At 36.1% G+C, this 20,772-nt stretch overlaps 1 protein-coding gene across 2 annotated transcripts in view; it reads right to left on the bottom strand.

Moving 5' to 3' along the window:
- Positions 1-469: 469 nt before the first annotated feature.
- PDE7A (phosphodiesterase 7A) overlaps positions 470-20,772 on the bottom strand; it is a 47,160-nt gene continuing 26,857 nt past the window's right edge. For both annotated transcript variants that reach the window (XM_039335463.1, XM_039335472.1), the window contains 10 exons: positions 18,818-18,969; positions 17,933-17,996; positions 15,603-15,698; positions 13,905-14,005; positions 13,244-13,375; positions 11,629-11,720; positions 9,332-9,476; positions 7,149-7,245; positions 4,101-4,181; positions 470-1,772 (listed from right to left, as the gene is read on the bottom strand). In XM_039335463.1, the coding sequence (XP_039191397.1) occupies positions 1,561-1,772; positions 4,101-4,181; positions 7,149-7,245; positions 9,332-9,476; positions 11,629-11,720; positions 13,244-13,375; positions 13,905-14,005; positions 15,603-15,698; positions 17,933-17,996; positions 18,818-18,969 (1,172 nt within the window). In that variant the 3' untranslated portion in view covers positions 470-1,560. The remainder of the gene's footprint in view (positions 1,773-4,100; positions 4,182-7,148; positions 7,246-9,331; positions 9,477-11,628; positions 11,721-13,243; positions 13,376-13,904; positions 14,006-15,602; positions 15,699-17,932; positions 17,997-18,817; positions 18,970-20,772) is intronic.

Raw genomic sequence — 20,772 nt, 5'->3', positions numbered from 1 at the left:
TAATGTGAAAAGTTTTTATTATTAATCAAAGATTAACAGCAACAGGCACATTAACATGAGGATGGCAAAGCCTTTAAGAAATGGCTTTACACTGAAGCTCTCTCCCAAAAATGGCTGTTGCAAATTGTAAACAGAACAAAACAGTCTTTACAGTAAAAAACAAGGAAAATACAAATGAACAAAATTAAAGCACCAGTTTCTCAAAATAGATTACAGTTGTGCTTACAGTACTTAAAACTTACAAAAAAAGGAATGCTTGAAGATTAAAAATTAGTCCTTAAAATTTGTCCTTAAAAACATTTCTCCTTTTCACATCAAAAAAACCCAGAATGGGTAACATTTCAGTAGAGGGAGGGAATAAGTAAACAATGCACTTTTTCAATCAACAAAATTTGGTCACTTAGCTTTGTGCATAGTTTAAGGCAGCTGTAACAACCTATCAGTTCCCCTCCCCTCCCACCCACCCCCCGTGGCTGCTCATGAAAATATCACATTCTAAAAAGAATAAATTAAAAAATGCCTTTTGACTCCTTTTCATTTTCCCCTTTTTTCACAATCCCACCAGGTACTCATTCATTCCTTCATCCTCTCTCTCTCTCTCTCTCTCTCTCTCTCTCACGCTCACTCTCTCACTCACACACACTGCAGCGTAAGGGGCATTTTGTACCCTTGTTATGAAGGACATGCTTTCCATCCCACTTTATTTCAGACTGGCAATACCCTGAGCTGTTTCTGGTAGTCATTCCACCTTTTTTGTTGCATGTGCAGTTCAAGTGTACAATAACAAAAACAACATGCAATTGTTTTCACCATAGAATCTTAACATAATTTGAAGTTCTTCCTCTCCTCCATCCCACCTCCCTTCCCAAAATTCAGAAGTATTTCTGCTTGCTATATTGCATTCCCATACTCTGGAGTAAAACGTGGCTGTGCTTTATATTAAATGTTCAATTCTCAATGCACAGCCAAATTTGTAACCCACGGCAGACTTCTCTTACTAAGAGAAAAATGAGCTGCAGTTTCAGATTTGATAATTTAAAAAAAAAATCAGTGGTTCCTTCACAGCCATGCAGAAAGGTTATTTTTGAATCTACGGTTTCCAAGTCTGTGTGTAAACATCAGTTCTTGCCCAAGGCAGCCAAGTATGGGCACTTCACATTTCCACATAATGGACAAGGATCGAATGGAGTCCTGCTAAATTCCAGGAAAATAGAATCATCCATGTCATGTGGCAGTTTTGAAGGCCTTACGTCAAATCTCCTCTAAAAAAAACAAATAATGTGGCACATAACAAATCTTGAACTTTCCCAGTCCAGACTTGTATTCTTCTCAGGGTTGCATATTCAAGGTTCCATGCAGAAGCCAACTGAGGCATATGCATATTGCTCTATATTCAGGTCTTATAATTGAAAACCAGTTTCAAATTTCTCAAAGAAAACAACTGGAAATAAATAATGCTGGCATTGTTTATACTGAAACCTTGGCAGTCAGGCAGAATTTATCCTCAAACGCTGGTCTATAGATACCAAGCAAGAGCAGTTTGTTAAGCAGATTCTGGGGTCAGGATAGTCGGTGTTCCTGAGGTACTACATCAGAGTCTGTTTCCTCACATGCAGGATCAGTATCATCACCGCTGCTAGATTGTTCTCTCTGAATACCTTTCCAGCTAGCTTTATTCAGTCCCATGTGACCAAGCATAGTTTGAGACAGCTTGGTGTTTGAAAAACGAGCCCATTCTGCAAATAATGGTTCCACCAAATAGGTCATAAAACCTAGAAAGACAAAATAAGTTACAATGTGAATATCAAAAAACTCTACCCCACAACTCTATACATTTTAAGAATAAAATAGAGCTGGAAGGGACCTTGGAGGCCTTCTAGTCCAGCCCCCTGCTCAAGCAGGAGAACCTATACCATCTCAAAGACAAGTGACTGTCTAGCTTCTTTTTAAAAATCTCCAGTGATGGAGGGGCCATAATTTCTAGAGCCAAGCTATTCCACTGGTTAATTGTCCTCAGTCAGGAAGTTTCTCCTTAATTACAAGTTGCTTCTCTCTTTGATCAGTTTCCAACCATTGTTTCTTGTCCTGCCCTGTGGTGCTTTGGTGAATAATATGACCCCCTCTTCTTTGTGGCAGCCCCTCAAATACTGGAATATTTCAGTATTGGTTTTTTTTAAAATGTACTGTACAGCATCTGCATATTAATGAGCACAGGAAATCTATACAGTGAACAAATACATTTGTAAACATTACTATACAGTCCTTGAGAAACAGTTTATCATTCTTTCTATGAGTTTAGTTTTACTTTAAAATATGTTATATTGTACAAACTGACCACAGATTACATACAAGGACAATTCAGAAATAAACCTCCATTTGGTTATCAATGACAGAAACTTGCAGATATAGAACTTTTATTATACACATTAGAAAACTACAACATTACATTACTTTTCAACATAATTGCCATTCAAATTGAGGCACTTGTCATAATGTCTTACAAGGTTTGAAATTCCTTACTAATGGGCTACTGAGGAGGGGAGTGACCAAAAACATTCCAATGGAACTGCTTCAAAAGTTCTTGGGTGCATCTAGCGGTGTGCGGGTGAGCATTATCGTGAACCAACACCACACCAGAAGTGGTGCCATGGAATATCGCACCAAATGTGAAGATTCCAAAGGAGTACTGCTAGTGAAGTTCATGGAGCATGGTTTAACCATCAATTCAGAAGTCAACTGTGAAACGTTATGAAAACTCAGATGAGCCATCCATAACAAGCGTGGGGGCATGCTGACTTCCAGGGTGATGTTGGTTCACAATAATGCTCACCAGCACACCGCTAGACACACCCAAGAACTTTTGAAGCAGTTGCATTGGGATATTTTTGGTCACCTCCCCCCATAGGCCAGATTTGTGCCGAACGACTACTACAAAGGAATTTCAAACCTTGTAAGACGTTATGACAAGTGTCTCAATTTGAATGGCTATATCAAAAAGTAATGTAATGTTGCAGTTTTCTAATGTGTATAATAAAGGTTCTGTACCTGCAAGTGTCTGTCACTGATAACCAAATGGAGGTTTATTTCCGAATTGCCCTCGGACATTCAAATCAATAGGCACACCCAATATTTAGGCTAAAGCAGAGCCTTGATGTGGCTCTTCCCAAAGATCTAGCACAAGGTCAAAGGCATTATGATCCCGAGCAGCAACTCCTTGAGTACTCGAGCAGGAGGATGCTATGGCATTCCTGCCCTGCCATTGGGCTTCCCCAACGATCCAGCTGACCACTATAGAAACAGAATGCTGCATCAGGTAAGTTTTCAGTGTTATTTATTAAGTTCTTATGTCTTTGTGGATAGTCTGTTTTTAAGATTGAGATAGACAAATATTAATTGCAAATAACAGCCATTCTCCTCCTGTGTAACTAGAAACGAATTTCCAGTTTATAGCTGGAATCTAAATATAATTGCAGTATGCATCACACTATGTTGAATTTGAGCACCAACGCCTATTATGATTAATTTAAACCATGAAGCTTAGAATGGAACATGCAAACCTATCAAAACATTTCCTTCCCCTTCCCCCTATTTCCTTCACCTCGATTTTATCCATTGTCTTTAGTTCTGTTTGTATTTTATATTAGGGAATTTTTTATCAAAAATATTTCTTTTTTTAAAAAATTAAAATATATATTTCTTTTCCGAAACATGAATGTAATATCTTAATGAAGAAATTGGTTTAAATTTGGCTAAGCTGTTACTTGTAAACTCTTGTTTCTTCATTTATAAATTTAAAACTTCACTATAAAAATGTATCAAATCTAAATTAGACTGAAATTTTAAGCTCATTTCAAAAAGCAATTTCATAGTATTTCGGGCAAATTGTAAGTGCTAGATAAAAGAAATCCTGTTTCATGAACACAGAAACTTTTTAAAGTCAATGAGCATAATTCAACATTTATACACTGCAATAAAATAAAAAAAATTGTTTGCAATCTGCCAAAAAACATTTTAAATTATTCAGACAGTTCATTTCTAGCTCCTCCATATTATATATTAATAAAAAATTATGACAATTTTCCACATAAATCAGTAATTACCAATCTGGATGTTGGCAACGGTTTCTGTCTGTCGATCACATAGTGGACTCACACCTAAGCAGTATTTTTTCTCAATGTCTCCTACAACAGAATATTGTTTTAATCATTTATTATCTACAGTAAGTCAGGAAATTTGCCCACAACCTCCAAAATCTGCAGTAGACACTTGGGGATCTACAGTGCAGAATGAACGCCTGAAAGCAACGAATGACGAAAACAAAGTTCCACTGTGAAACTTTGTGCCTCACTGAGTGCCATTGTAACTTTGAACAATCACTGAATGAGTAGTTGTAACCAAAGATTACTACACCTAATATAACTATTAGTATAAATTCAGTCCTATCAGATAAAATCCAAAGAACCCCAGACCCATTCTTACCAAAAATTAGCTGTAGGATTTCTCAGTGAGAAGGAGGATAGATCAATACTGCTGTGCCCCCTTAAAATAAACTTTTACAATTTATTTAAAAAAAAAAAACTTTTCCCATGAAAACAGAAAACACTACTCTCCAATCACATGCCTGAACTCCTCATGCTGTCTAATGTAATAGCAGGGTAGGAGTTATAAATGATCTATCCATACATGTTATTTTAATAGCAAGACTGAAAAAGGAAAAATAACTGTTTTCCAAGGAAAGTACCACACAAAATTTGAGATAATAAATAATAATGAGTTCCTAGACATGTTTTGAATTTCAAAAAATTTGGCTACTAGGATTTCTAAAGTAGAGACACTACTAAAGAATTTTTTGAATCACAACCCTGTGAGGATAAAAGGAAATCTTTTAGATGGAGACTACGGGTAACCAACTTACGACAACAACTGGGACTGGAATTTCTGTTTTTTTTCAGAGCGTATTGTTAATCTGAATTGTCATTAAACAAATAGTCCTAAGTTGAGGACTACCTGTAAATGAAATGTACTACAATGGTGGACAGTTGTAAAAAAAACCATTTTTTTAAAATAATTTCAATAAAGGTACAAATTTAAGGATGGTTTGGGACACAAATAAATCTTTTATTAGAGAACATAATAGTGAACTCAAAAAAAGAGTCAACACACAAACAATTTTGGATGAGATAAACAGAAGAATTAAAGAAATTTCCAGAAAAGATAAGTATTTCTCAACAAACTAAGCTTTTACAATGATAATTATCTATACAACATAAGAGAAATTGAAATAAAAATTAAATATGTAAGGGAAAACATGCCAAGTTTGCAAACAAACCAGGGAAATGTTTGGCATATAAATTATAAAACGAAAAAGAGAAGAAAATGGTTTTGAAATTACAAGAGAGAAATACTGAATTAATGAATATCATGCCTACACAAAAAGCATTTCAATACTATTCCAACTTGTATAAAATAAATTATTTCTCTCTGGAGAAAATAAAGGAATATCTAAAGAAAGAAAAATTTCCAAGAGATTAATATAAAATTGAGACCAGAGGTCTTTCTTTTGGGGATGATGGACAAATAGTTGCAAAAGAATCTTCAAATTCTATTTTGTATACGATAACTGCAATGAGATTATTACATGTGCAAAGATGGAAAGATTTGGCATTGCCCACAACTGAGAATAATTGGTGAACATGGAACTTGCTAAGGTAGCCAAATTGACTTCTTTTATCAGAGAAAAGACACAATGTTTATTGTTGAATGAAAAACTCTTATAGACTTTTTGCATAAAATAGAAAAACTGAATTGGTTTTCATGATTATGCATAGAAATAGAAGTCATGATGTAACTTGTTATACTGATAACACTAACTCTAATACCCAAAAATGCAAGGGATTTACAAGCCTTAATATTAAAGGTCAAAGAGGACAGTGAAAAAATTGGACTGAAATTAAATATAAAGAAGGCCAAACTAATGATAACAGTTAGATAACAGCTGTAAAATTGAGAATGAAGATATTGAAGTAGGGATAGCGTCTGCCTTGGAAAATAAATTCAAATGCCATGAAGTCTCTATACCCATGGTGGCGAACCTATGGCACGTGTGCCACAGGTGGCACGCAGAGCCCTCTGTGTGGGCACATCTTAGGCCTTCAGCTGGGTTTTATAAAAGCTTTTCACTTTAGGCTTCCGCCGCCGTATGCAAAAAAAAAAGGTTCAATCAATCAATCAATCAATTTCAACTTCTTGTGGGGGGGGGGGAGATCTTGCACAGTTGGAATTGATTGATTGAATTTTTTAGTCCCACCCAGTCTACCGTTACCATTGCAGCCACGCCCACCCCATTGGCCACGCCCACCCAGCACCTGACACTACATAAGTGGGTTTGGGGTTGCAGTTTGGGCACTCCATCTCTAAAAGGTTCGCCATCACTGCTCTATACCTACAAAGCTCAGAATCATATAAAAGATATTGACATCTTTGAAGTTAGGTTTTGAAGAAAACTCCTGAGAGTATCATAGACAGCCATGAAAACAAATCAATGGATCATCAAACAAATCAACCCAGAGTTCTGACAAATAACCAGGGTCAAATTATCCTCCTTTGGACTCAATATATGACTCAACTATCTGGAAAACACTCTAATGCTAGTAAAGACAAAAAGAAAAAAACAATAGGATGATTAGCAGCAAGGTGGATACTTTCAATTACACTGACAATGAGTGCATCATTGGGAAACTTGAAAGAACAAATTAGGGATACATCACCATGGAGAAAATTTATATGTATGGGCGCTAGGATTGAAAATGACCTGATGGGAAATAACCAAACAATAAATAAAAAATAGATCTAGAAAAAATAGTAATTTATTATCCCAGCAACAGTAATTTAATGAAACCATTCCAACTCCATAGAACTCCATAGGGTGTCAAACTGCCGGCCCGCATGCCAGTTTCATCATACGGAAGCCGTGCCCACCCGGTTGCCGGCAATGCAAGAAGAGTCAGGATACATCGCGACACGTCACGTAGGTCACGAGTCTGACACCCATGTCATAGAACCTCTTGCAAATAGCTCAAGTTGCTTATCACCACAGCTGTTAGTGTTTCACAATTTATGGTAATAACGCTTCACATCTCACTACTTGCCTTGATTAAAAAATTCTTCAGTTACTTTTTCACTCCACTGTTTGCTTAGCTCCCAGGTCCGACAGGGATTACAAATATCAGCACATTTCAAAGCCATCTAGCAAACAAATAAACACTTTATTTAGTTCTAGTTTGCCTTAGCATTACAGTTACCATGTAATATCCTAAAATCAAGATAACAGTAAAAGATAAAGTAAATGATAATGAGTAATGAGAGCTATAGGCCACATGCAGTTAAATGAGGTGTGCCACTAAATTTAACCGTTTGAATTTAACTACATTGGAGTATGGCCAATGTGTAAATAAGAAGGAAATCCATTCAAGATGGAAGACAGAAATTAGTGTAACATTAAACTAACACTGAAAAGTTATTAAATATCCATAATACTACAATTTTGTAACTTAAGTAGTCTAACAGCAAGTTTTAAACAATTGTGTATGTTTTTAATTATTACTAATTAAGTATCAGGGACTTTATATGTATATTACACTTTGCAGAGAATTGGTATAATGCTATCTTTCCATAGAATTCTATGGAATTCTATTTGCAATAAAAATGGACATAAGAAACAGTACAACAGGGACCTGCTGTAATTAAAACGGAACACAATGTCCATTATTTTAATGGCACATACTTTCTGAGAGAGGATGGGATGAAATGAACCAAAGATTGTAAATTAAGAAACTAAAGGAAATAAGAGAATTAACACATGGAATTATTATGAGAAGACATTTCAGTCATAAGGCTAGAAGGAAAGCAGGTAGAAAAAGAAAGTGTTAGTATAAATAAGAATGATTATTATTCACTAGTATAGTTCAATTAAACATCAATACTTCTAATAATAAATTAGTTTATTATTTTGATAAAACATGGCAATCTCTAAAATATTTTACATGTTGTATCCTGTCTTAAGGCTTAGTTTCTGAAAGCAATCATTTTCTTACCTGAAATGTCAGATGTTGCCTTCATGTAATAATTACATTATTTGAAAGAAAAAAGTGGCAGCCATCTTTCCTATTAACTTATACAGTAGTGGCCAAAATTGTGGAAACATTTTGGGAAAAGTGTACAGTAGAAATGCCACTTTTGGTTAAGTTTCCACCAATTTTTCTTCTAATTTCTTTATAACTGTAGCCTTGTTCACTTAATAATACTATTTTACATCATTTTCTGGGCAACCAGTCAACTCTTTGCACCATTACTTTAATTTTATTACATTTTACAAGCTCACTAAATGAAAGAACACAAAAAAACCCAACCAACTTGATAGCGATCACATAACACACTGACAAATGTCCTCCTCTCAGCTTCAATACATGACATCAATAACTGAATCCTACTGTGATCTGATTGGCTCATTGCCAAAACAAGATGACACCTGAGTGGCTCTCTAAATACTCATGCTCATTGGCTACAATCAGATGAAGGAAAGCTACCTGATATCAACCTAAGCAAGTTGTGCTTCCTTTTTCTGGTTATTTGGCTATAACTTTTCATAGAATACAGTAGAGATAATTGAACAAACTTTGTTGCATTACATTCTTCATTAAATTATCTTTCCATTTATATATAATTTTATGGTACTACTCCAAAAAAAAGTGGTGTTATTAGCCATCAAACCTCAAAAATATACTTTTCCCAAAAGGTTACAATTTTGGCCATTACTGTAACTACACTATTTTGCCTTTACAAGTTCAAAATACATACTTCAAGTCAAATCAACTTCCGTAGCAATATACATTAAATTCAGAAAGGAACTGTGGCGAGATCTCAATTTCTATGTGATTGTTTCCCTACTGAATCCAAGCTAAATTATTAAAACAGAAAAGGCATTTGTTTGTTCCTATAAGATTTTATTTAAAAAAAGGTTAAAGGTAGACTTTAAAATTCTATTGCAACGTTTTGAAAAATATAAAATCTTGCTAATGTTTGCCTAATAATTTCAGAACATTCAAGAAACTGAGGACATATCAGTTTCTATCAAATGGTCCTGCCAGAATAGGAAAATATACTGTTGTATTACACTTGTAATAGGAAACAAATAGGAGGCCTTAATTTTCAGTCCCAGCAAACTGTATTTTTATAAAAACTATTAAGTAAGAACCAGGACTTTTTCAAACCATATATTAGAAGGATACTGTTTACCGTAATTTCTTTTCCACCTAAGATTCATGTAAATTACCTGGAGGACAAGATGCCGATGATCTTCCTCTAATAAGCATAAGTCTTCTTTGTCCAAATGGGTACGAAACAGGGACAGATATTCATTCTGACGGCTAATATCAGTGGCGAGAATCAATGCTCCTATTTGGCTTTCCATCAGCTGCCTGAAATTGGAGATAAGAGGAAGAAACCCAAAGCAATAATTAGTAAGTAAATGCAAAAATGAATTATTACAAATATTTAGCTCAATACTGATCATAAATTTACAATGTTTGGAAAACATGAAGTTTAAATTTAGTAATTCAAAGATGTAACTCAGATGTTTAGGTTCATTTCAGCCCTGTTCCCCCTCTCTCCCATTGTCCTTTAAGAAAATATAGGAAAACCCATATGAAACCGGATACTGCCATTGTGATATGGGCGCCACAGAAACCACAGCCCAAGTTCTTCTACACTACAAGTTCTATAAGAACATTTGCCACCAATTGATTACCCCTCTTTTATTTAAATTTCCAGGGCACTCTTACAGTTTTATCTGTACTTTTTGTTAAATACCGTATTTTCCGGCGTATAAGACGACCCCCAACTTTTGAGAAGATTTTCATGAAAGTCGTCTTATACGCTGGAAAATACAGGTACTTTAACTTTCACCCCAATGGGACTAGCTGGCCCCTCTCGTTCCAGTGGAAGCCTGCCAGACCGCTTCCGGGACGACACCCCACAGGTAGATCGCTCTGTCATCTGCGCAGCGATAGCACCAGCCACGGCGGCAGGTTGCCAAAGAAGCGGCCGAGCAGGAGGAAGAAACACTGAGCGTCTGTCTGTCGGGGTCCCAGGGCTTCTGGCGCTCAGCGCAATGGCACCTGGTGCGGTCAACCCCAAGGAAGTGGCACCCTCTGCGCAGCCTGCCGGCTCCCACCAGCTGCTCCTGCCACCCACCCGAGCAGAGGCTGGTGGCGGGGGGGTTTCCCCGGGGGAGGAAAAGCCCTGCTCGCACCACCTCCCTCCACCGCCCTAGACTGGGAGGGGCAGGATCCCTGCCTGAGAGGGGGACGCTTCTGCGAAATTGCTGGCTTTCTGCGAGTGCTGAGCAGCACTTCGGCAGCAAGGGGGCGGGGCCACTTCTTCTCGGGAAGCCCTCGCCGCTGACCCAACACGGGCATTCTTACTCTGCTGGCTCTCCGCCAGCGCTCCTCTCCCACCATTGGTCCGCCAACGCTCCAACCTCACCCCTTCCTCCCGGTTGTTTCTCGGAGGGACACTTTTCTAGGGCTATTTGGCTGCGTGGGTCACTTAAGTTCTCATCCGGACAGCCAATCCCTGCGCCAAGGGGTGAGGAGCATGGGGCGCAGGATACGGGGAGCTTGCTTTGATGTACCCATATTTTCCGGCGTATAAGACGACTGGGCGTATAAGACGACCCACAACTTTTGAGAAGATTTTTATGGTTTAGAAAGTCGTCTTATACGCCGGAAAATATGGTAATCAAGATAAATTTATTTCTCCAAAGTAGCAAGATTTTGCTATATTATATGTAACATTTGGTTGTTAATAATTCTTTTTATTGAGAAATAGTTTTGTGTTGTTCATTTTACTGATTATATGTTATTGGTTCTGTCTATCTATAGGTGCCTTTCAGATGTTTGGGATTAGCTACGCTGCTTGGAAAGTTAATCCAAATTATCTAAGATATTTGGACTATAACTTTCTATATCATTAAAAATGATGGTAGTATAGATGAAAGCATCATGAATCAAGAATTATTATTCTTCCACTTTTCTTACAAATTGTAAGTAAGTAATTCCAGTACCAATTGGTACTGGAACTGCCCTTGCAAGTGTGACATCACAGGATCACACCATTTAGCAACAGCAGTTCCAACACTTTCAGTTGCCACTGTCAAGCAAATCCCACGTGATTGTTAAGCATTTGTGACCTCATACCAATTTCTCCATTGTCTCTGCTTGTGCAAAGCGCACAGGATTATGGGACACTGCAACACTGTACTTGCAAGTTGCTGAACAGCTGGATTACAATCATGAGACTACGGGGATGCTGTGACAGCTGGAACTTTTAAGAAATCAGTCATAAGCACCATTAGTTCAGTGCAAATTTGAACAGTCTCTGAATGAGTGGTCATCATGAAAACCACCTGCATTTAGCTTTATGGGAATGTAAAATTGTATTCAGAATTATAATGCATTTTAGAAAAATACAACTACCGTTTACTATTAGTTTATTCATTTTAAACCATTCATTCTGCAATGTATATTCCATTCTGTAAAAATTATGGGTTTTTGCAAATCTGATACATACCTGCTTTCTAGTGATATATGTGCAAATAATCCAGACTCTCTCAATAACCCCACTGCAGATCGCCAGTGATGATTTTCTAATACTGAGGTATTCTGAAATTAAATAAAAGATTATTGGTATTATATATTCTTTGAATGCTGAATTACATATAACAAGCAACAAATTATACTGATTTTTAACGAAGGGAACACAATCCTTCTCATTTTCCTGGATAAATCAGCCAATTTTAACATTTATCAACCACACTTTCCTTTCCTGACTTCTCTTTATTGGCTTCACCAATTACTCAGATTCAACTGATTTTGAACTTGAAGAATAGCATTTCCCCCCATACCCCAGAGAAGAACCAGAGCATGTTTTGTTCCAGTGTAAACATGCTTTCCTGGTCTTGCTAATAGTTGAAGTAGGCAACTTTTCAGATGCAGGATCTTCTCATTGTGAAGTTTAGGATTACCAAAATGTCTTCTCTGCCCACTTTCAAATAACAATGAAGACAATTTAAGAAGGGATTTTTTAAAGTATCCAGACTGATTATATATCTGCTACTATAGTCTTGTGCTGGAACTTTTAAGCACTATTTTTTGTATTTTGATTTTTTAAAAAAAAAATATTTTCCACAGAAATGATCACTTCTTTAAAAAATGTGTACTGTGTGCTCCTTATTGTATTAAATGCTTTAATACTTCTGAATAGAACATAAAAAGAGACCCAACAGATCAGTTCATATGTTGATCCACTCAAGCATTCTGTATCACAGAAGCCAACAAAATGCATTTGGGAGGCTCACAATCCCGGACTATATGCACCAAGACCTCTTCCTGTCTCACCTCTCAGTAGCCATATATAAGACATGCTAACCTTGATTCAAGAGTAATAAACATTCATCAATATTGGTAGCTACTGACAGTCTGTTTCTCCATAAAACTATCTAGGCTCCTTTTGAAACCATCCAAATGAGCTGATTTTAAAAACAGGTGTCAGCAAACTCCTTCTGTTAGTCCAATCTCCCTGTATTTAGTTTCAGTAGATCAGACATGTCAAACTCGCCGTATCAGGACTATTTTGCCATTGCCGGCAATGGGGTGGACGCGGCTCCGGTATGATGAAACCGGCCCATGGGCCGGCAGTTTAACACTCCTGCAGTAGATACTCCGGGCTTCTGAATCTGTTCCTTCTCTTCATGTTAACTATGCCATGGTGATTTTATGCAATTTTTATCATGTCTCCCCTTAATCTTTAGATTCCAAGCTGAATGGCCCAGTTGCTATAATTTTTCCTTGCACTGTGCTGCACTAACTAATTATTTTGGTTGCTCCTTTTTGCATCTTTTCTTAAGATTCAGTGATCAAAACTATACAATATTCTACCTCTTATAATCAAAATTATACAAAACAAGTGTAACCTGAATATAATTTTTAAGGCTAGCATTATATCAGTAGTTCTATTTTCAGCTCCCTTCCTAATAATTCCAAACAGGGATTGCCTTTTTTTTAATAGCAGCTAGCTGATTTAACGTTTTTCTCAAGCTGTGTACTATGACTTCAAGATTCTTTTCCTGATCAGTCACTGCTAGTCAGATCCCATTAAAGGACAGAAGTATTAGTTTTCTACTTACCTTGTATAAAGTTGCTAAATAATGGTTTGTTTTAATAAGAAAAGGCTGATTAACACCTGGATGATCCAAATCGTGAGTGGCAGCTGCAATTAAACTGAGCAGAATATCCCATTGAGTTAGAGACTGTAGAAGCTGTAATATATAAATTATGACAATAGGAATATCTATTACTGATACTTCCAAAAAATGTGGCTAGCATTTCCAACAGAGTTTGACCATGGCATCAAGTTATTCTCTCACTTTGATTGTATTTTAGTTAGTACACAGAAGTCTTTGTCTTTTTTAATTCTAGGGCTAGCAATATTGAAACAATAAGTAATACTGTTATTTTTTTTTCCAAATGTGGAACTACCCATAATTGATATAATCTTGATTTTGACATTATTAAAAGTTTCAAAAGTATTACAAACTTTCCCAATTGGATCCCTCCCAATTTGTACAAAGCTGGAACTCCAGAAACCCCAACCAATATATGAAATATATCTGGAGGAAATCATATCAAGGAAAATAATCTATGGCATAAAGCAAGCACTTCCAAAAGCAATTAAGTTTTATATTACCTTTGCTTAATGTTACTAATGTCATTACCGATCATTTTCTTTTGTAATAGCAATTTTGTTATAAATATATGGAAATAATGACGGAACTTTTTTTCTTTTACCTTGGGTTCATTTAAATAACAGTGCATGGCCTGAGTCACATCAGCAGCATGAACTGCATTGTGGTATGGGTTGTGGCTGTGATAATCTTCTTGAACCATTACTACAAATGAAAAATATTAATGTGTGGAGGAAAAGGAAAAAGACAACCTCAAAATAACCCCTTCCGTTCTTGATTCATATCAATTAAAATGGCAACAATAGGTATAATATAAAATATGATAAACTTCAGTAATGATTTAGCAGAAAAATTCAAATGAAGGCAAACTTCTTTAAAACATTCAGGGATTTCTGAATGTCCTTGTCATCTCTAGAAAATAAATTTCTATTCATTTTAAAAATTCAAACTGGAAAAAAAAGCAGGAAATGCCTGGCATATTAATGTTTCTAAGCCTGTAACAAATATGGGAAAGTTTTTAAATCTTGTTAGCCATTGACTATTGTAGACATAAACATGAAAACTCCAATATGGTCCAAATAAAACTGAATAGCAGAAAATTCAGAAAAGCATTGCCAATATCAATATAAAATGATAATATCTAAGCTAAAATGAAGTCTGATTATTCAAAATGCTGCCCTATTAATTTTATGGCCATAAATGTAAGCACGTTTTTCTCTTTACAGCACGTTATGAATCATAAGACATTTCATTATGTTTTTTTCGGGGGGAGGGGACAGAAAATAATCTCATTCAGCAGATGCATACTGACAATAAATGCCCCCAAATTAAGTTTCTAGATAACATCTTTTTAACGTTATAATCAAGAATATATTGTTTTGCTATAGCTGGCATCTAACCAAAATCTGATCCAAAAACCAAGCACAGTGAGCCATGGTTAAATCAAGAGATTACCAGGAAATCTCAAGGTATTCAAAAAGACAGGGAAATCAAGTAATATCCCAGAAGGCAGTAAAAAACAGCTGTTTCCATATTGCTGAAAATGTTTCATGTAGTCACCAAGTACTTCCTCAAGGAAGTCTTTGCTTTAATAATTTATTTGACTTGTATCATCCTGCATTCTTCAGTAACTAATTTACCAGAGAATGCCAGTATACAACATACATTTATATGCAGACTTAAGTGCAACATTAGCACGAGGGCCTTTATAGCAAAGTGTTTCATTTTCTACTATGTAGCACAACTGCTGCAAAACATCCAGGTTTCTTCAGTTGTGGGCGTTACTGTTTTTCTAATCATTTCAACTTCAGTATTACAATACTGGAAAATGCCAGTTACCCACCCCTTAAGATACCTGCTATAGTTTGAATTGCTCTGCAGTTAAAGCAGGAGAAGAGATGTAATCTAGTTGCCAGTATGATTAATAATCACTAAATGCAAGGTATACATTCTGCCTTCCAATTTCTCGGTAATATTTTGCAAACTACTTTTTTTAAAAAAAATCATTTCTTTATATTCATAACATGATTTTCTCTGTAAAATCTGCCAAATATATTCACACACATCTAGGAAAATTATTATATAGAAATATCCAGGACTACATAATCACATTTTTTTGGTTTACTTTCCCTATTTTCATAGGTATTTTTTTTCTTTAGTCATATTGGACAATATTCATGAAGAGTTATCAATCCACAATATAGACATTTTTCTCATTTTATTGAAAACAGTTGCAGCAAATTAATGAAATGCATTTTAAAAAAAGATTTACTGGGTAAGTTTGAACTTATGAATTTTTTACCTAAAAATCTGCGTAGCTTCATTGTATCTAGTTGGAAGTATTCTATAAGTCCATGAAGATTAAACAGGTGAAAGGTTAATGTGACCAAACTGTTTCCTAAAAAAAAAAAAATACAAAAAGAAACCATGTTTAGTAGGAAGTAGACAAGTCTGTTTAAATAATTCTGTTATACATAACATGCATATTTATTCTTCAAATCTGTAACTAAAATATAGTTCTCAATATTTTAATTAAGATTTCTAATGTTCAGTGCTTTCATATCACCAAGTGATTCAGAAATTTATCACCCAGTATTATAAAATGAATCCATTAATTTTCAACAGTCCCTTAAAGGTAGCCCTTGTTTACCAACCATAATTGGGACAGGCAGCTCCATTGCTATGTGCTACAATTGCTAGGCGAAAAAAAATCACATTGATTGCATCACCATGACAATAATCAGGTGATCACAACTTTCAATTTCACTTCTGCATTCACCATTAATTCTGCTATTGGAAGCCAGTTCTGAAGCTCACAAATGGTGATCACGTGACTGCAGGACACTAGAACGGCCATAACTGCAAAGATTGGTTGCAAAGCTTTTTTTCCCCAAATCATTGTAATTTCAAAGATTCACTAAATAAGGTATTTGGTAAGCAAGGACTACCTATACTTTTTATAAATTCCATTCACAATTTTTTTATCACTGACTTCTCTCAAGAGAGAGGGAGAGAGAACATTTACACAGTGACATTATTAGACATTTACAACTCTTCAACAGGGAACAGAAAATGAGGTATTTCCAAATAGCCTATAATGTCAATAATTTCATCCATTTCCTACATGTCACAATAATAATTCAATTGCTCTCTCTTTTACTTGATCCTATATAGGTAGTCATCGACTTACAACCACAACTGAGCCCAAAATTTCTGTTGTTAAGTGAGACATTTGTTAAGTGAGTTTTGCCCCATTATACAACCTTTCTTGCCACAGTTGTTAAGTGAATCACTGCAGTTAAGTTAGTAACAAGTTTGTTAAGTGAATCTGGCTTTCCCATTGACTTTGCTTGTCAGAAGATGGCAAAAGGTGATCACATGACCCACGGGATACTGCAACTATCATAAATATGAGTCAGCTGCTAAGCGTCTAAATTTTGATCACTTGATCATGGGTATGCTGCATCAGTTGTAAAATGTCATAAATCACACTTTTCAGTGCCACTGTAGCTTCGAAGGGTACTAAATGAATGGCTGTTTAGTCGAGGACTAATACTGAACCAGGTGATTTAGCAGTTAGCTTGATATAAGACTATTGTCCATTTAGCAAAATAAAATTAGAAAATATTAAAACAAATTAAAATTTTGCTGGAAAAGTATTATCTCTATTATCTCAAGTATAATAAAGGAATTAGTCTAACTTACAAATGGTTGTAAATCAAGAATTACCTTCAAGGATGTAATTCGAAGTTTTTTCTGATTCCTCTCTCAATAGTTAAGAGTTTATTTATTTACTCACTAACCACAAAACAGGCAGTCCCCTAGATATATTTGCTACTATTCTGAAATTATCTATTCCAACCACTTTTTCAGAACTCACCCATCCCAATTTGTTTATTGGCTGAATTACTGGCTGATTACTTTAGCCAATGGGAATTTGAAGTCTACACATCTTAAAGTTGCCAAGTTTGAAAATCACTGATATAGAAATCATTGCATAAAGCAAACAATATATTTATACAAAGTAGTTCATCTGTAAATCTAAATGCAAGCTTAACTTTCTGCCTTACCACATTCTGCACACGTCCTTAATACATGATTGCCTTAAAAAGTATGGGGTAAGAATTTTAAAAAGTGAAGGAACTGGCTGTTTCAAGTCTCTTGAGCCACAGACTTCTTACCATAAAATCCCTACAGAGATATTCCTCTGCTCATAAGGCTAAAGCATAACTGGAGCTATGAACACACTCTCTAGACCTCCCTTCAACTTAACAGCCTATAAAATTGTTTTATAAATGTTAAACTGAATATGCTTTTAAACTCCCTTGCCATTTCCCCATTATCCATATGAACATCTTTTCAGCAGCCTATCCCACACAGGGACATGGAGACAAGCATGTGTGCACACTCCCTCATCAGCCCTGCATGTAAACTGAGAAATGTCAACATAGGTTTAAAGAGAAAATTTATTCCCAATTCTACAAGCACAATACTCAACTAATTACCAGATTTCATGTCTGAAAGTAGAATATTAGTCAATATTAGCCCGACAATCTAAATGAGCTTATATACACATAAAGCAATTGCTCAATTTTTAAAGCAGTATCTTCAAAGTAACAAATGGAATCTTACCATTTGTTAGCCTGTCAAAAAGGAAGATATCAAAATTCCAGTTCCCAACTTTTTCTAGCATACACTGAAAAGCAAAAGAAAAGAACATTTTATTTGGGAATAAAAACCATTTCTTTCCAAATGCTACATATCTGAATCATCCTTGCTGCAATTTTATAAATCTATACAGATTCTGAAAAGAATAGTAGTCAGAACAGAAAAGCAACAATATTCCAGGTCTGAGACTACATCATAGTTTTGACTTGAGAAATTCTAGAATCATATTCGTCACTAATGGATCAGATGGGTTGCAACTGCCTTCTTACATCAACAGCTTTCTCTCATAGAAGCAAAACATCTTTTTTTTTAACCTAAGTAGACCAATATTAAAATGATCAACTATTTCTAAAACAAAGCAGACTCATCTGAACCTTACTATGGACAAAGATTTTGCCCACTGCTTTCAGATCTACAGTTAGATCTACTTCTATGTAGATACTTTTTTAGGCAAAGCTAGAAGTAGAAGGTGCTGCTTCTCTGTTGCAGTGGCTATGCTTTGGAATAGCCTGACAGCGATCAGACTAGCGATCCTGCTGGTCTTCAGGAAAATATTTAAACATGATTTTCTGGACAGCTTTCTCCTAGGTTTATGCATTATGCATATTTTATTACATTGACTTGTTGTTAGTGTTGACTTTTAATTTTAGTTATGATTATATATATATTATGTAAATTGATGAGAGTTGGCAAATTGCAGAACAAGAAGATAAACAGAAACGCCACTTCTATAAGTCTGGAACAGAAGCATTACTAACTTTTAATAGAAATTATTTATTTACTTGCACACCTTAAGAAAAATTACTATTTTATTTAGAGCAAAGTTACAAGATAACTACAAAAACAAACCTTAGCTTGCCCATTGTAATCATCATCTAAAATGTTTGAAGAATTTGGAAGAGTAATACCACGGAAGAAACGGGAAGATCTCAAGTACCGCTGGAAACTCAATAACCTTCGGATATTTCTTGCAGACACAGAAACTTCAAATTCAGAATTTGCTAGATGGGAGGGAAATAGTGAGATTTAAGTTGTAAAAAAAACCCTTTCCTAAAACTTCAAAAGCTGAATCTATAAAGACAATATTTATTTACAGAAGAAAAGCCAAACATATATTCCCCCTCCCAAGATGTTATGGGCTATCATGTTCATCATTACCAACCACTGATCCCACTGACTTGGGACTGATGAGAACTTGTGGATCAAAAGTTCTCATCTGGTGTTAACTATTTCAGTTTTGTTTGGTAATCAGATAAGTCAGCTCATTTATTAAACAAAAAAACAATATAGATTAGTGCTGAATATTTAGGGTTTGACTGTAAAATAACCTATTTCTATCTAGGGAAAGGCAATTTTCTCTTCTTCAACATTCCCTTGCCAGCCCTCCAAAGTACATATGGATCAGATTTTCAGGAAAGAACTAATGTAAACAGGCTTTAACCCCCAATCCAATTAGCAAGTGTCAGGAACATGTCTTTCATGAGCAAATTTTACCTGATGAATTTTAAGGTGCAGCATTTAAATCCCCAAAAAGACAAAGCAAGAGAAAAAATTATTTAGATATCTGGATTATTTTATGCTATAATTATCATTCAACTGTAATGATGCCATTAACATAAATGTATAAAAACCAATTTATTGCTTGAAATCTACTTCATGTCTCTGAAGCTGAATTCAATACATCAGGTCTTCTAGTTACTGGATACAGTGAATGAATACATTCCAAGACTTTTAGCAGATAAACTATTGCTATTTAATTCCTGTGAGTGGACTAATCATAAATCTTATCAGAACAATGGTTCAGGCTAAGTTCTGAAAATAAACTTATGGTTGGCCATACAATAACAAACATTAATGACATACTCGACCAACAACCGTGAGAGTTTAGAATTCACATAATAAAACATATCTATAATCCTGTGTAATCTGGAAGTTTTATTATTTGCAAAGAGATTCAGCCACAGAAAACCCTTATGCAGCAGCCACCAGAACGACTGAGAGACGCGGCGAGGACAATCCAAGGCCCCTGCGGCCTCCACACGCCGATCCAGCCCTCTAAGGCTGTCGGAGCTGCAGCTGCAAGCTCCGACGCCAGAGAGTGAGTCCTCACCGCAGCGTCCGAAAAACGCGGCAAGTCAATCCGAGGTCCCTATGACCTCTGCAAGCCGGGCCGGGCTCTTTAAAGGCCGTCGGAGCTGTAGCCGCAAGCCCCGACGCCAGGAAAGTTGGTGGGAGGTAGAGAGGAAGAGAGGGAAAAGGTCCGAAGCCAGAGGAGTTGGTGCGAATGGGGGGGGGAATTGGAAGCGAAGGAAGAAAAAACGGAAGAGATCCCCCTTTACCCAGCGAGGAGTGAATGGGGGGGAAAGTAAGTTGGGGAGAGAACGGGGTCCTCTGTTAGGAAACTGAAACCCAATAGGAGTCAGTAAGGAATATTCCTCTGGAAGAGCGCTGGTCCCAGCGCTACTCAGGGAACTAAAAGTCAGGTTATTTTAGAAATTTTAGCACTCTAATGGATAATCCACTAAAGGGTAACTACCTGCCTGTGAGCCAAACCTGCACGTCTGTTCTGGGCAAGAGCAAGTCAAAAACTGGGGCAAATCAGGCCCAGGACAGGTGTGGCAAGTTTGGCTGACTTGATCTGATTGGGCAAGAGGATTAAGTTAATCCATTAGTGGATTATCCATCTCCAGTGCTGGAGAACCCTTATTTCTAAAATGTACATCTTGCATTTTCTATTTGTATTCCTATATTTATTCATGAGCTTTATAGCCACTGCAGTCTCTGACACAAAAACATTTCTGAAA

This window comes from Crotalus tigris, unplaced genomic scaffold (genome assembly GCF_016545835.1).
Source record: "Crotalus tigris isolate CLP2741 ecotype Arizona unplaced genomic scaffold, ASM1654583v1 scf7180000017546.9332058, whole genome shotgun sequence".
Taxonomy (NCBI): Eukaryota; Metazoa; Chordata; class Lepidosauria; order Squamata; family Viperidae; genus Crotalus; species Crotalus tigris.
Note: the sequence above shows the minus strand (reverse complement) of the source record. Positions and strands in the feature narration are given on the sequence as shown.